Raw genomic sequence first — 16,944 nt, 5'->3', positions numbered from 1 at the left:
AGTTAAGCGATTATCATAATGTTAAATTATGTCAAAAATGCAAACCAAATGTCCTTGTATTGCTTCTAAAGTCTGTGTGATGGACATCATGAGCTACTAAAAGTGACTTATTTTTCCAGTTTCCTACAATGTGTTTTTCTTTTTAAAAATTAGCCACACACGTTTTTTTAACTGACCAATCTATTCTAAATCATATGCATGAATTTTGTACAACACTGTACATTTGAGCTGTTGGTAATCTAAATGTAAAATTTTGATGCCAAATTTTAGATCTTGATATCAATAATGTCTTACATTCTTTTCTTAAGCATACAGGCCTGTAATGACACTCAGCAGTTACTATACCATTACATACTCTAGATGCAGTTAGACATTTTGTCATTCGTCATAATGTAAAATAGTTCAATGTGCATATAAGTTTCTTTAACAAATGGAAAATGTCACGATCACATACAGCAAATGCCGTTACCAGTGCACTACTTTGAAATGAATTCTATCAAAGTGGCATGTGTCACATTAATATGATACAACATTTCTCCCAAAGAAATAAGCAATACAGTGTTTTAATCCTCTGCTGATATATAAATTCATAAGATATGGCAATGTAGGAATAGCAATGGGAAATTATCATGAATCATGTATAACATAAGGGATATAATCTAACTCCTACATTGTATGGAGGAAAAAAACTGTTTAGTCATGCAAAAAATGGGCCAGTGGGTCAATATATTTTATTTTTGATAAAATCTAGATGTCATCAATATCTACAATGTTAGCTCTTCATCCAAAATTATGACTATGGAAGGCTATTTCACCATGGTAACTGCCAAAAGCTAGATGTCAAATAGCGAGTTCCAAATGCCGAAGGTCTAATGATAAATGGGAAATGCAGGACAATGAATGCCAAAAGCTGGTATTTAAATTAAGTGCTAAGAATATCACAGTGCTGCAGAAACTGAGGAATATATCATTATAAAGGTATTTCCACACCTACATATAGCTTTCTCTGCTTGAACTTTTGTCTGAACACTTCAGAGCAAAAACAGTTTCATTCCCCAAAGAACTTGGCTTAAGATAATATGCCTTTTAACCCTTACCCTGCTAAATTTTTAAAATGGATTGATCTATCATTCAATTTGGGCAATACCATTTATTTTTCGAAGGGGTGCTCACTGAAAATTTACTGACTGAATAGCAAACAGTGCAGACCATGATCATAAAGCACTGGTCACAAAGGCAGAATCACTTGCCACCAGCAGGCTAAAGGTTAATATTACTATAACAGCTAGTAATTAAGAGATGCAGATTCCTAACCCATTAAGTTAAAGAATAATTATAGCAAACAGTTAGCATTTAGAACTTTGCATTTGAAAATTAGCAGTTCCTGTTAATAGCTGGCATTTAGCATAAGGCATAGAACTATTGGTGGTCAACATTTGGCATTAAGCATTAGTATAAAGTATTTCTGCATTCAGCATTAAAAACTTTGGCAATTAGCATGGAGCAAGGACGTTCCATACTACTGTGAACATAAACATATGTATTTCATACCAATGTGAAGTAATGACATGCCTTATTTAGCATATACTATTAAATGGGCAAAAGACAATGATGATGTTGTTGTTAAACAGAAAATGATTATGGTGACCCCAAAAAACACTGAACTGTTTTCTATGAAACAAAAAAAGTTAGGAGTATGATTTTTCTATGTTATAAATATTTTGAATGGACACACCCCATCATTACCACACTGGATAACCGGCTATCTTGACGCCCGCTGGAAATGTAACTCAGCTGGAAATGTAACGCAGCTGTAAATAGGTAGGTAAAGTTTTTCATTTATTTCTATTAAAACGAAGCCAATTCTTGCAAATCAACTTGACAGTTTTATCAAGGAATGACCATTGCTTACATTTACAATTTCTGGGCCAAAAACGATCGTTATGTTTTGAGATATTCGCTAACAATTTCTTCACTTTGAAAAATCGAGCAAAAATCCAAAGTTTTGCGCAAATTGTTTTGTTTATGAACAACCTGTGAAAAATTTTATCATCTGGTTGAACAGATGTGTCCTTTCGGAACACCTGTGTGAAGTTTCCGGGTTCTACGTTATTCCTGAAAAAGTATATTAGCCGTTAAATAGGCATGGTCGAAAAAAAAAGACTGTCGAAAACGGCCGCTGTATTTGCAATAGGCAGTCGTTGAAGTCAGCTGTCGGCTATCGAGAATACAGCTGTATCAAAGTAAAAAAAAATGTCTTGTAGACATGTAATATGCCCCGTAGAGTCTCTTCTTTATGTATATTTTGGATCTGTTTTGTCTGTCTGTGTTTTTGCGACTTCTTTCGTCTTTAATTTGTGTAAAATGTGTATACTTGCAGTCCGTAAACAGTTTGAATATACTTATGTATGGTCCTTATTGCCTTGTCGAGTAATTCTGGTTGATTTCATTAGCATTGTCCGTTTGGTTTAGGGTCTAAAAGTTGCTTAGTTCCTGTCGTCTGTCCGTTCGTCCGCCCGCAGTGTCTTGTCCGGAATCTGATTCTACATGCATGGACTGATTTTTAACAAAGACCTATAATACTTCTTTGTTTTTAAGTATTAATTTTTAAACTTCAAACATGTGTTACCAATGATACAAGTATTGCTGAGGCCCATTCATTAATGGCCACCTCCAATGTCAGTATAACAAAAAAAAAAATAACACAGACCTATATATAAGTATTTTGTGTCAGACTGGCAATTTCTACATGCATAGAGAAAATTTCAAATATATGGTATTAATTCCATTTTTTCCATAGGTTTATAAAGCAACATTTTGTTTTGTCTGGCGTATGACTTTATCATTCATCGAGAGATTTTGAAATATGTTACGCAAATGTTTACTACAGCCAAATTATCTTAGACATGCAAGAGTCGTCATCCTTCCTTGAAAATTAAGGTCGCAGTTTCGAGTCCGGTCTCCAAGCAACAATTCGTGTCCGGAGCATAACTTTGTTACTCAGTGTGGTATTTTGAATTAATTTTATATTATTAATTACACAGTGAAACTCAGGAAGGTCAAGGTTGCATTTTTGATTAATGTTTGTACTATAGTGACGTATAGTATAACTTTTATTTTCATGTGGTTTTATTTGATTGCTAACTATGTATTGCAGGGCAATTTAACTTGTTTCAATATGTCCTTTTCCTTACCTTTTTTCAATAGAAAAATATGCTGGATGAAGTAGCTGATTTACAGTTGGTAGGCAATGATATAATGGGTTTATTTCTTTTTTTTCACGTAATACATGATTTATAATTTCAAAATTCAATTCAATTCATTGTTATATTGTTTATGGATCATGCATGTACTTATTTATTAAGTTGCCAGTCGTTTCTCGATAATGTATATAGTTTACATTTGATTTCAGAATGATGTACATCTGTTACTATTGTTCAGCGGTGTATGAGGTGTACAGAGACATTATACATCATCTTATCCAAAAACATGACCACAAATGCCTGAAGTACAAAGAGAAAGAACTGAACTCTGAAACTGGAAAATTTGGGTATAGAACTAAAAGTTTCGAGGATATTATTCCAAAAGAGTGCAAAATAAGTGTAACAAGCGATAATGTTATATCCCTTTCAAAGGACAGAGTGGACAGACATTGTACAACAGATGACAGTTTTCTAACATCTGCAAGACTTTACGGGTATCAATCACAACCGCAAATAAAAGAAAAATATAAGGAACTGTATCATTGTTATCATTGCACATTAGGATTTAAATTATACAACGATATTTTACATCATTTGTTAACAGTTCATTCAAAGGAAGAATTGAAATACAGAAAACTCGAGCTTGATTTCAGTTCTGGTAAAACCGGTTACCGTACTCAATATGTAAGAGGAAATATTAAAAAAAGAAGCTTTGAAACAAATGAATCATCAGTAAGTTACGAAAGAAATTCAGAAAATGAAATTAATTTGTTTTTGAATATTGGAGCAGATGAAGAAAAATCACAGAAGAACAATGATGATTCTGTGGAAGAAGATGACGTAAAGTATCTGAAAGAAATCCTACCAGTAGTTTTAGACAAACTTCGAGAACACGGACAGCTAGATTTGTACAAAAAGTGGTGTTCTTTAGTTGCAGCAGATAAGTTTCCTCTAGATAATATATGCTATCTCCTTTTTCTGGATGTTATACAGTGGTATTCCAATCCTATTACTTCACAAATGCGTTATTTTCAGTCCGAAACATTGAAATTTTGGGAAGTAGGCTATAGGCTGTTCAAAGGAAAATTCTTACGATTCATGTCTGGGCCTCGAAGTACCGGACAAGTTGTGTCAGGTGAACAGTCTAAAGGCTACTGCAGTTCAATAGAATCAAACGTTAACTTCGCAGTACCATCCCTAAGTGTACTGAATCAGGAAAGTTTAGATCCAATATATCCTGGAATTTTAAACGAAAGTATTGCTAAACTAGCTGAACATCTCCAAACAAACATAATAAAAATTGGCATTGATGGTAAAAAAATCGCACAAGGAAAAGGAAAGCAAGCTGGAGATATAGATTGTTGGGGATTTGAAAATGAGCCTACTCTTAAAGACCGAAAGGAGAGATACAAAGAGGAAAAGAATATAATTTCTGGAATTTCGCAATATGTAGAGGCGTTTGATGAAGAACATATTTCCGATAGAGAAGTGTTGAATCTCAAAATTAAGCTTCAGCGACTGTTTAATCTGATAGGCTTGCGATTAAAAGATCTAAGGGAAGTCGCTTTAAAGGTTAGCCAAGGTTTATCCAAATTTCTTAAATTAGCATGCTGTGAAAATGGAGACTGGAAGAAGTCAAGATATGCACCGGTTATAAGCAGCTTAAAAGTGAAGAAATATGACGTGAATTTAGCCATAGAAACAGGACTACATTTAGTAAATGAGCTCGGAGCTCAACTGGTGAAATTAAATGGGACGGAACATCTATATTCAAAATCAGGTACTGTAAATATGTCAAATCAAGGAAATTATCATGATTTAGAGGAGAATAGTAACGTACAAGATACACGTTACATTAAGCAAAGGACGGAACAATGGCATGCTGTTCGTAGAAAGGCCTTGGTGACAGGTAGTACATGTAATACAGCCCTTGGGTTGGGGAAATTAAAAGACCAACAAAGCCATTTCGATAAATTTGTGCTAGGTAAAGAAGTAGAGGACCAGTTTTCACAACAACAACGAGAAAACATGAAATATGGAACTGACCATGAAATCGATGGTATTGCCACAGTTGTTGGCCGTGTACTACCAGCATTATACCATGATCAAGAATATTTTGAAGAAGGTTGTATTGAAGTTCCCTACGGCGATAAGAAGTCGTTTTTAGTGGTGAGTCCAGACGGAAGTCTTCGAGAAGACGCGAACTCAGAACCTACCATGATGTATGAAAACAAATGCAAAACACCTAACGAATACACCACGGATGTATATTACAAAATTCCACTCTATTACATTCCGCAACTCTTATGTGAAATGCATGCATATAAGTGTTCGGACCTATTATTCACTTGTTGGTCAGAACAGTCTACAACCGTTTTCAGAGTTATCTTTGAGGATGCAGTATGGGGCACTATTTGGGAATCATTGTGCAACTTATATGGGTCAAAAGAGCCTAAGCGACCTACACGTTTCCAAGAAAATATCAAAAGTTTAAGGAAGAAAGTGGCAGATTTTGCCGATACGAATGTGGTATTCGTTGGGGAGTTCCCCTCGTGTCATGCATTTCGTTCATCAGGGATTGGAATTGACGAAAGCGAAACAAATTCATACCAAACCCAACGAACGGATACATCGAAAATAAACTCAGATATAGATGTGGAGATAATTCTTACTTTCTTACGCAGTGTACATAAGTGGCAGAAGGAGTCGTATAACATTTGCAGAACTGTTGCAACCGAAATACTGATGTTCATGGCGAATGATTTAGACAGATATTACAAACAAGAGATTAGCAATGCCCATCCCATAGCATACGCCTTGAAGGGTCCTAGTATGACAAATGAATGTTTCGCTAAGATGGTAGCACATGTCATACAGTCTTGTGAACAGAAAGGACTGCAAGTATTAGCTACATCAAGTGATGGACAATGGCATAAGTTTGGAGTGAGGAATTGGGACAGTAAGCCCTTAACTGTGTATCAGTTTCAAAAAGATGTTTGGAATGAAGAAAAAGCAAAACCTAAAAGTTCAGTACTTTCTGAGATACGTGGAAGATATATAGTTAGAAGCTTAGATGATATAAAAATTGAAAAAAGCATCACCGGATCGTTAATTGTTGCCGGACATACCAAAGATAAACCACTGATAGTGTACCAGGGTCCAGATGACCGATTTCGAGAAAAACAAAAAGATAGTGAAATTGAAGTAGACGTGACTGATTCGTTGGAAAATCCGTTCGAAATCACCTCATACGTTGAAGAATATTCCAATAATACATGCGCTCCTGATAATCAGACGGCAGATCATTTCCTAGCCTACGTCCTAAGCGACGAACAATCAGTCAAAGATAAAGTGACAAGAGACGAGTTCTTACAAGACAATTGTGAAGCAGGTAATTCAAGAGACAACAATAACAATTCAAACGACGACGAAATTGAAGATGAAATCAGCTACCATGAATCATATAGCTTACTATCCGGATGCGACAATATCATGAGTGCTAACGAAGGATTTATGAACCTTTTAAGGGATCCGTATAATGAAAAGAATGTTGAGCACAAATGTTGTTCAGATCATCAGATGCATACTTCTGTTACAGACGAAATGTCTGTTGATAACACATTGAATGCTGCCATACATAATGCCCATTCAGTCTTATATACAGATGTCGACCTAAATGAATGCGCTAATAACACAACACACGATTGTATGCATAGCAGCAACGTAGCAACTGCGTATAATGAAGAGCTAGATACACTTGAATCGTCTGGTCAAGAAAACGAAAGTACTCGTACGTTACATCAAAATGAACATATATTGACATTTCCATGTGATTTTTCAAACTTAACAAACACGCCTCCTGAAATCGAGACACAAACAACAGATAATGACGAGATAAACGCTATGTTGAAGACGCTACAAGAGACCAGCTCAGTACGAACAAAGAGTAAATGGCTTAAGATGAACGATGAAAGTTTGGCGAAAATTTTAACTGACCCCGAGTTGATGTGCAAAGCAATGACAAAAAGTGATATGCTTCTCTGCAACAGTGCACTGGAAGCATGTCGTGAAAAACTGATGAATATCTGTAAGTCATGGTCTAAAAAGAAAATAGCAGAATCTTTGGTAAATGCATTTAAGTCACAGCAGACAATGGTTAGTCAAACAAAAGTGAGAAAAACTAAGAAACAGTCCCCAAAGACATTGAAGAGGATTGCTTCTGATTGTGTGAAAAAAATATCAAAGGAGATTTTAAATGCTGTAATGTGTGAAAATAAATGGGAAGATTGTTTTAAAAGTTGGGAAAAAGAATCGCTAACAAAGGAAATACATTTTGATGAAAACAACAACGACAAACAATACATAACATGGTTTTCAAAACCACATAAAGATGAGGACCTGAAAATTCGATTCCATTACACGGATTGTTCTCATATTCTTACGTGCTTAAGGACAAAAATTTGTACCTCTGGAATTTCTGGGCTCAGTAAACAAGCATGGATTAATGCAGCTGTGAGTGACGAAACTTGTCTTAATGTTGGGATAGTTATAGAATGTATAGATAAACAAAGTGTAGCATTTGCTAAACGTGTTTTCGCTGAAGATGTAGAAAATTATATGGAATGCAAAGGCTACACAAATGAAGCAAGATTCATCCGATTGATCAGAAGATGGTATGAGGCTGAGGACGATCCCGGTATTACGGCACGCGATCGTTGTTATAGACGGTTGGAACTTAGAAACTATTTATTAGAAAAAGTTAACTTTGGCAGATTTCCACCCAAAACAAATTACGTAGGAGGTATACCTATTGTAACTTTTGAAGCTCTGCTTGTTCATATAGACAGAAAACTGCAAATTTATGGACATCTGCCTGGATCTGGGTACAACGCAAGAGCTTTAGGAACACAAGAGGTCGAACAGTTTTTCAGTTCTATGAGAGATATGGACCCATGTGGTTTAGGAACGCCGAAACCGGATGACATTCCACATATGGTTGCAAAGGCTGCCTTTCTTGATAATATCAGACTTGATCCAGATAGGTAATATTCTTACTTAGAATGTCTTTTTCTGCTATTATAGTACCTCCTTAATTGGCATGAATAATGTGTTATTGCTATGCCATTCGGTAATTCTTCATGTGAGGAATTCTACCCAGGTGTCGTCTGTAATAAAATAAAGCACGGAAGAGCATCTGGGGGTCTTCCTCCAACATTAAAAAGGTCGCCATATGAACTACAATTGTGTCGAGGTTACACCCAACAAGCTCGAACCTACTTCGTAAACTGGTTGCTTGAAAAGTATTCTTTAATATCAACTAAGTCTGTTTAATGTTTGTTAATATTAGTATACTATTATACAAGTAATATAAGAACTAAGGGCCATATGCTCTAAACTAATGTATCTTTGATATACCGTAGGGGCTTTTACATGAAGACAACAAAGTCTGCCGTGTACCCAGAACCAGAATACCATACACAGGACAGGAGCCAGTACATTTGTGACAGCAACAATGAAAGAAGCAGTATTGTAGTTAGGTAATGTTTCTATTTATCTGTTGTGTTTTTCTCTTGTCCCAAAACATTATCTTTCGTTCTATTTATCAATGCAGAGATGCCATAAACAGCAAAGCATTAAAGTACTTTAAAGCACATAAAATATGAGTGGAAGTCCCCAACTCTTGTTTGACAGCGTTGAATCCCAAACCGACACTATATCCAAAATTTTACATATTTTATAACAACAATATAATACTTTCCGATTCTTTGTATTTTGGTATTTTGTGTCCAGAGCACAATTTCAGAACTATTCAATATATTGATTTAAAACAGTAACTATACAGGCTGGTGGTGCAGAAATGAAATCCACATTACTCAACGCTCCCCTAACACTATGGCGTACCATTTGGGTCGAAAGTTTCCAGATACCACAGGAAGTAATAAAATTATACCTGCAGGTATAATTTTATACCTGGGGTATATATTGAAAATGTACCCGCGTATATAAACATTGTACCTGCGGGTATAATTTTATACCTGCAGGTATAAAAATTAAACCTGCGGGTATAATTTTTATACACGCGGGTATATTTATATACCTGCCGGTATAAATTATACCCGCAGGTACAAAATTATACCCACAGGTATAAAACTTGTACCAGCATGTAAAAAAATTATACCCGCGGGTATAATAATTGTTCCTGCGGGTATAGTTTTATACCTGCAGGTATAATTTTTACCCGCAGGTATATACCCGCGGGTGTAAAAATTATACCCGCAGGAACAATTATTATACCCGCGGGTATAATTTTACACCAGCGGGTATATTTATATACCCGTGGGTATAATAATATACCTGAGTGTACAATTTTTATACCCTCGGGTATAATTTTATACCTGCAGGTACAATTTTTATAAACGCGGGTACATTTTCAATATGTACCCGCAGGTATAATTTTATTACTACCTGTGGCATCTGGAAACTTTCAACCCAAACGGTACGCCATACAACACACGCACACAATAGACCCTCTCCCTACTCACTTTCATGTGTGTTAGTAAAAAATCTACAATATTTACTCCGCACTATTGCCCCATTTTGCGGACCTTTTGTTTTATATATAATTATTTGTAAATCATTGTTTGATATAAAACGGGACTAGGCTGTTTGTATATAATTTCTTATGTTTATGTCTTACATTTTCAGAGATCATTTCTTTGATAGGAATGAACGAAAACGCTTGAAACCCAAACGGAAAAGTGGTGACATTAGCGCTCCAGATTGTCCCGCAAAAAGACAGCGTGGTGTAAGACAACACCATGCCATTGACGAATCAAAAATGTTTGCACATCACAGAAAGGGAATGACAGATATATGATTTTTGAAGACTGCCTGTGCCATGTGCGTTATGTGCTTTCACACTTTATGACATTTTAATGGAGTAAACTTAGAAATGCTAGCTGGAAAGAAACTATCATGTGGCAGCTTTACAGTCAAAATGTAAAGGAAAATAAGTGATACATGATTTAATGTTTATTGCAAAACTAGTTTTTAATCACAAATTTGAACAAAAACCTTACAAGATAACAACTTCAACAAAACGTATTGTTTATTACATAATGTTGTATTTAGAATACTATCGTTATAAAGACATTTATAATTCTTTATGTCTCTGAGGAACAATGTTTCCCCTTTGTAAAAAGATCAGGTACAGTATGTTTTTATAAAGGAAAACATATTCTGGAATTCAGTTATCTATGAGAATCACTGTGTTCATGTTAGTGTCAACGAGGAATTCATTCTGATAATTTAAACAATGTTTCAAAAGATTTATAGACATATATGATGCTTCATGTTTTTGAGAAACACTGTGTTATTTCTGTAAAAATAAAATTCTGTTAGAAACAATGTTTTGAAATTTAATTATCTATGAGAATGACTTTGTAGATATAAATGTCTATGAGAGATAGCTTTTATTACAAAATACAAATAATATTGAATGGCATATACAACTACATTTAAAGTAGTGTAATAATAAAGATCTATGAGGTGCATTACTTCTTTTTTATAAATTTAAACGCCTAAGAGAAACAATGTTTTATAATACACTTGTCTACGAAAATCATTGACTAATACATATGAAGAATACTGTTTATTGGGAAATATAAATGTGTATGATAAACAATGCTTTATCTAAATGTATATAACGCATTTATAATAGTTGTAACTTAAATGAAAAATAAGATATGGATACCACTTTTGTATTTCGGATAACGAACATGTGGCAAATGAAAGGGCGGACAGATATTTCCAACAATACAAGGCAGTTTTAAAGGCGGCTATATCCCATGCCAGTGTAGGGACAGTGTCTCATAAGTCCTGAACATTGTCTTGCTACGGTGATTCAAACAAGCAAGTTTCAAGGAAATCTTTCAAGGGTTAAGGATATGCAGAGCGGGCACAAAATGGAAGGCTCAAACCTGTAATCTTGAGTTGTGACCTTGACCTTGAGCCGACATGGCTAACACGATTTTACAAATCGTGATAACTTGACCCAAGTTTCTTAAAAATCCTTCCTGTAATAAATAAGTTAAAATAGAATCTATTTAATGTAAAAACAAAGAGACATATTAAAAAGAAAACAGGGGTGCCTCATGGTGGTAAACATTTGTGACAAAGTACATCCAAATCCCTCCATGCATGAAGAAGAGATGCTTCGGACAAAGACATTCTTGAATTTGACCTTTGACCTTCAAGTGTGACCTTGACATTAGGTTTATGAACCTGGTTCTTGTGCAAAACAATCTATCTCATCTTAGTGAAAATTTATGTCAAGTTACATCAAAATCCCTCCATGCATGAAGAAGAAATGTTCCGAAAAAGTCATCTTTGTATCTGACCTTTGACCTCTAAGTGTGACTTTGACCTTAGACCTAGGGACCAGGTTTTGCGCATGGTGCTGAACATTTGTGCCAAGTTATATTAAAATCCCTTCAAAAATTACAGAGTTATGGTCCGGATACAAAATTGCGGAAGGACAGACATTAAGACGGACGGACAGAATGACGGACGGACGAAAAATCGCATTCCTATAGTCCCCGATAATGGGCTTCAACCAGTAGGGGACTAATAATATCATATTTGGCAGTGGAGTACGTTTACGTCTTATCCCGTTAAAGTTTCAACCTGGAGTGTGTAAAACAAAAGTTTATGTAAGGATATCTTCCCTAGTGTGAAAATAACTAAAGCTGGAACTATTCAAAATGATTGAAGATACTAAAAATAATCAGTTCAGTGATTTTCCTTTTTCTTGTGCTTATACAGGGAACTCTGATACACATATGTTTTACCACAAACACATGCAAACACCTTATGCCCATGTGTAGAATCCTTATGGCGCTTCAACGCTGATCTATCAGTAAATACTGAGCTACACACTTCGCATCTATTTTCTACTACACCAGCACACACACGTTCATGTTGGTTCTTGGCGTATCTTCCGTGAAACTTTCTCTGACAACACGAGCATTCGTACGGTTTTACCCCTGTATGTATGTTCATGTGGTCCTGGTATCGTGTCTTCTTGGTAAAATTTTTTCTACAGGCATCGAAAGGACAAACTTGAACCTTGTCTGGATTTGCCGCCGGTTCATGCAAAGCTGCATGGTCTGTCAAATGAGCCTTCCTGCTGAAAGTCTTTCCACATGTGATACACAAGAAACTTGTTGAATGCTTTAATTGTTTATGGACGTTGTATTCATGTTCTGTTGTAAAGAACAGTGTACAACAAGTACATGAAAACTTGTACTTATCGTCGTGTACTTTTAAGTGCCGCTTCAGATTATCTTTTGTCTTGTAAGATTTACTGCATATCCCACAATCAAATACTTCATTATCAACTTCTTCCTCTATTGAGATATCAAGCAAAGACCCATCCAGAGGCTCATCTGCTTCTAATTCGAAATTATTCTCTCCTTCCATTTCTGAAAGTAAAAATTAGAAAGGAGGTGTAAATATGTTTCATTTTTTTTTTGCAAATTGTTTTAGTCACTAAATCAAATCTGATGAATGTATTTTTTGAACTGAGTAGATCTATGTGTGTATGAGAGGGTAATGAAAACAGCAAAACTTAATATGGCCGCCTGTAGCGCGTATGTTGATCATGATAATACACCTGACCTGAATTCATAGAATTTAAATTAATAAATCCTGACAGGTGCAGGTAAGCTGCAGAGACATAATAAGTGGAAGAGGATTTGGGTACAATACCCAGTACACGTGAACAATTTCCTCGTGTGCAGAACCTGAACTTGTCCTCTAATTGATTTTTAGATCTAAGATATCCAAATGACCTCTATCATGTTTTGAAGTACGGGATTGGCAGTACAAATCAGTAGGCTATCATTGTACCTCTGAGTCACATTTATACACGAATCTTAGTAGATAAGATCTATACACGAATACACTAAAAGTCTGTGTTTTATGGCAGCTTATTTATGGCTTATAATACTGTGTATGCGTAAAACTTTTATTTTTAAACAAAAAGACATTATGTATGTGAAACAATATACAATACCTAGCGTTGTACAAAATAACAGTGTAAGACAGAAAGAGCAAATGCGTAAACTGCACAAAAGGGGGATAACTCTTGTGACATAAATTCTGGGATCCGTTATCGTAAGATCGTAAACAAGCAAAGAACAGTTCCGATCTACCTTGTTATATGTTGATTAAAGCTACATGTGGCTGCCATGCTAAGAAATAACTAATTAACATTCATGTGAGATTTTGCAAAGTACTGCTTATTTAGATTTGAAACAATCGTTTTCAATCGTTTGCCTCTATACATCAACAACTTGCAGTTTTAGACCATGAATAAACTGGTATTTGTTGAAAGGGTATTTATGAATAAAACAAATAGCAGATTTACATTAGGAGCAATTAAATAATTATGTATGAGCAAATAATATTATACACCATCTAGCACCATCAAGGACTGACGGCCAGAAGCAATCATTTGCACTTGCAAAACCCGAGGTGAAATTACTTTCTGTAGTAGCCCGGAGGCACCTGTAGTGGTTTTCCTCCACCATCAAAAGCTGGCAAAATTGCAATATGTACTATATTGCTTCGGTGTAACTGCAAAAAAATATATGGTTGGCTTTCGCATGCTGGAAAAATGGCAAGAACGCGTGAACTACGTTTAAATTCAGCCCGGGTGTGAAGGAATATAGTCCTAAAGCCTCTTGAAATGAAAGTGCCAATTTTAAAAATAATTACGTTTCCGTCAAATCACTGCCAGTAATACTTTTTACTTACAAAAGTATTCAAAATCATCGGAGTTAATAGATAGTCTATAAATGCTAACATCTGAGTTCAACGACAGCACTAGCGGCCGTTTTCGACAGTCTTTTTTTTCGACCATGCCTATTTAACGGCTAATATACTTTTTCAGGAATAACGTAGAACCCGGAAACTTCACACAGGTGTTCCGAAAGGACACATCTGTTCAACCAGATGATAAAATTTTTCACAGGTTGTTCATAAACAAAACAATTTGCGCAAAACTTTGGATTTTTGCTCGATTTTTCAAAGTGAAGAAATTGTTAGCGAATATCTCAAAACATAACGATCGTTTTTGGCCCAGAAATTGTAAATGTAAGCAATGGTCATTCCTTGATAAAACTGTCAAGTTGATTTGCAAGAATTGGCTTCGTTTTAATAGAAATAAATGAAAAACTTTACCTACCTATTTACAGCTGCGTTACATTTCCAGCTGAGTTACATTTCCAGCGGGCGTCAAGATAGCCGGTTATCCAGTGTGATTACTGGTAACTGAAATTACTACAAAACAGGCAATTTTCTTTAATGGATCTTTTGTCAGAATGTACTTAATCTAGCCTAAACTGCGATCTTTTGTTGAAATCATTTCTTCTTGTTGATTATAACTGAGTATCATTATATCACTAAGGCTACATTGTAATATACACTTCTTATCTATCTGATCTCTTAACAATCATTCTATTCAGCAATAAAATCACTGTTTGAGATAAATCATTGTTTAAAGAGATAGTACAAACAAAATGTAAAACAGCTCTCATGAAAATGATGATGACAATTCATCATGATGATTAGTCATGATGATAGATGGTTATCACATAAATGATGATAGTAATCATGTAAAGGATGATAATTCCTGATGATGACCAGTCATGATGAGTGATAGCTATGATATAAATGATGATGGTAATGATGATTTATGGTGATAGTATTATACCTTTATGTTCAAAGTCTACTTGACCTAACTGTACAGATAAATACAGGCTTTCAAGAAACATATATAAGGCAATTTTTGAGAAACTGATAAATTTCTTTTCATAGTTTGAAAATGTAACTTTTAATCTTGTAAAAAAGGCGTACCATAAATCTAATAAATAGAAAAATGCATGTATTCTCCCACACATATACTGTGAACTTACCAATATTCATGTGAGACTTTCTGTGGATTTTAAACCCCAGCAAACGAGTAAAATGCCCATGAATTCAATCCCTATGCATTATCCACTTTAGACAAAACTGCAAAATTCTATACCCACAAAATTAAATAAATTCACAGTATATGCCATTACAAACAAAAGAGTCATCCAATTTACAAGCAAGTTTTTAAAGAAAAACAGATTGTCCAAAGCAACTTACTTACTGAGCATGTATATATAGTATCACCTTTGAAAACAGGCAATTGTCAAATTTCTTACTTTGATCTGTCACAGTATTTACTGTTTTGAGATAGTTTTTTTTTTTTAATTAATCAAGAATCTTTGATTCAAACAGACCACTCAATGTTGAAAGTTTTAAAATTAAGCTGTTCAAATATACACTGTCTTACAATGAAGTTTCTGTAGGAAATGTTTCTACAAGACACCCTCAACAAGTCATTAATCACTTCTCTTAAACATTTACAGGAATTTATTGAAATGTTGGGAGGAAAATATTTCTTGAAAATATAAAAATTTGATGCATTAATTTCCATTCTAAGCTGCTTTTATTACTTAAGCTGTATAACACTGTATTTAATGGTAACTGAGAGAGAAGCTAAATTGATTAGAAACAAGAGCTGTCGGAGGACAGCAACGCTCGACTATTCAACAGCCTTGCCAATTGAATGAATACAAAAGTTGAAAAAGGGGCATAATTTTGTAAAATGCAAAGTAGAGGTATTGAACCTCTGTACTGCATGTCATATCACGACAGTGAACAAGTGTGTGAAGTTTCAATCCTTTCCAATTTGTGGATACTGAGATACCAGCTTACATACAAAACTTAACCAAAAACTGCTAAGTCAAAGGGGCATAGTTTTGTAAAAATGCCAAGTAGAGTTATGGGACCTTCACAGTGCATGTTAGATCATGACAGTGAACAAGTGTGTGAAGTTTCAATCCATTCCAATTAGTGGATACTGAGATATCAGATTACATACAAAAATTTAACCAAAAACTACTAAGTCGAAAAAGGGGCATAATTTTGAAAAAAAAAAGAGTAGAGTTATGGGACTTGCTTAGTGCATGTCAGATCATGACAGTGAACAAGTATGTGAAGTTTCAATCCATTCCCATTAGTAAGTACTGAGATACTAGCTTACATACAAAACCTTAACCAAAAATTTCTAAGTCAAAAAAGGGGCATAATTTTGTAAAAAAGTAAAATAGAGTTATGGAACCTGTGCAATGTAGGTCAGTTCATCACAGTGAATAAGTGTGTGAAGTTTCAATCCATTCCCACAAGTAGTTACTGAGTTACCAGCTTACATACAAAACCTTAACCAAAAATTTCTAAGTCGAAAAAGGGGCATAATTTTGTAAAAAAGCAAAATAGAGTTATGGAACCTGTGCAATGTAAGTCAGTTTGTCACAGTGAATAAGTGTGTGAAGTTTCAATCCATTCCCACAAGTGGTTACTGAGATACCAGCTTACATACAAAACCTTAACCAAAATCGGGACGCGGACGCGGATGCGGACGCCGACGCGGACGCCAACGCATGGGCGAGTCCAATAGCTCTACTATTCTATGAATAGTCGAGCTAAAAAAATAACATCAGATTCTCTCAATGTTTGGTCAAGTGAGCAAAGTTTCCTTGGAAAAATTTGACCGTTTATACCAAAAAAATATTGAAAATTATTGGAAACATGAAAATCACAACAGAAATACAGTAGAGGACTCTAGTAATATCTGAAGATAATAAGA

At 35.0% G+C, this 16,944-nt stretch overlaps 2 protein-coding genes across 10 annotated transcripts in view; one reads left to right on the top strand and one right to left on the bottom strand.

Annotated features, from left to right (window-relative positions):
• The window catches only part of LOC123553956 (sodium/hydrogen exchanger 9-like), a 75,657-nt gene that overhangs the window by 39,722 nt on the left and 18,991 nt on the right, over positions 1–16,944 (bottom strand). The window lies entirely within an intron of this gene.
• On the top strand, positions 1,749–10,719 carry LOC128558653 (uncharacterized). Its single transcript, XM_053548644.1, has 4 exons — positions 1,749–1,821; positions 3,413–8,245; positions 8,624–8,740; positions 9,909–10,719. The coding sequence occupies exons 2-4, from the start codon at positions 3,414–3,416 to the stop codon at positions 10,078–10,080; spliced, it is 5,121 nt and encodes a 1,706-aa protein (XP_053404619.1). The 5' UTR covers positions 1,749–1,821; position 3,413; the 3' UTR covers positions 10,081–10,719.

This window comes from Mercenaria mercenaria, chromosome 7 (genome assembly GCF_021730395.1).
Source record: "Mercenaria mercenaria strain notata chromosome 7, MADL_Memer_1, whole genome shotgun sequence".
NCBI classification, from domain to species: Eukaryota; Metazoa; Mollusca; class Bivalvia; order Venerida; family Veneridae; genus Mercenaria; species Mercenaria mercenaria.
This window is presented reverse-complemented; position numbering and strand designations above follow the sequence as displayed.

Excerpts from the sequence above, each read along its gene's own strand:
- LOC128558653 (XM_053548644.1), top strand. The coding sequence starts at position 3,414 with ATGATGTACATCTGTTACTATTGTTCAGCGGTGTATGAGGTGTACAGA. Across the intron at positions 8,246-8,623 it reads ATCAGACTTGATCCAGATAG|GGGCTTTTACATGAAGACAA; the intron begins GTAATATTCTTA and ends GATATACCGTAG. Across the intron at positions 8,741-9,908 it reads AGAAGCAGTATTGTAGTTAG|AGATCATTTCTTTGATAGGA; the intron begins GTAATGTTTCTA and ends TTACATTTTCAG.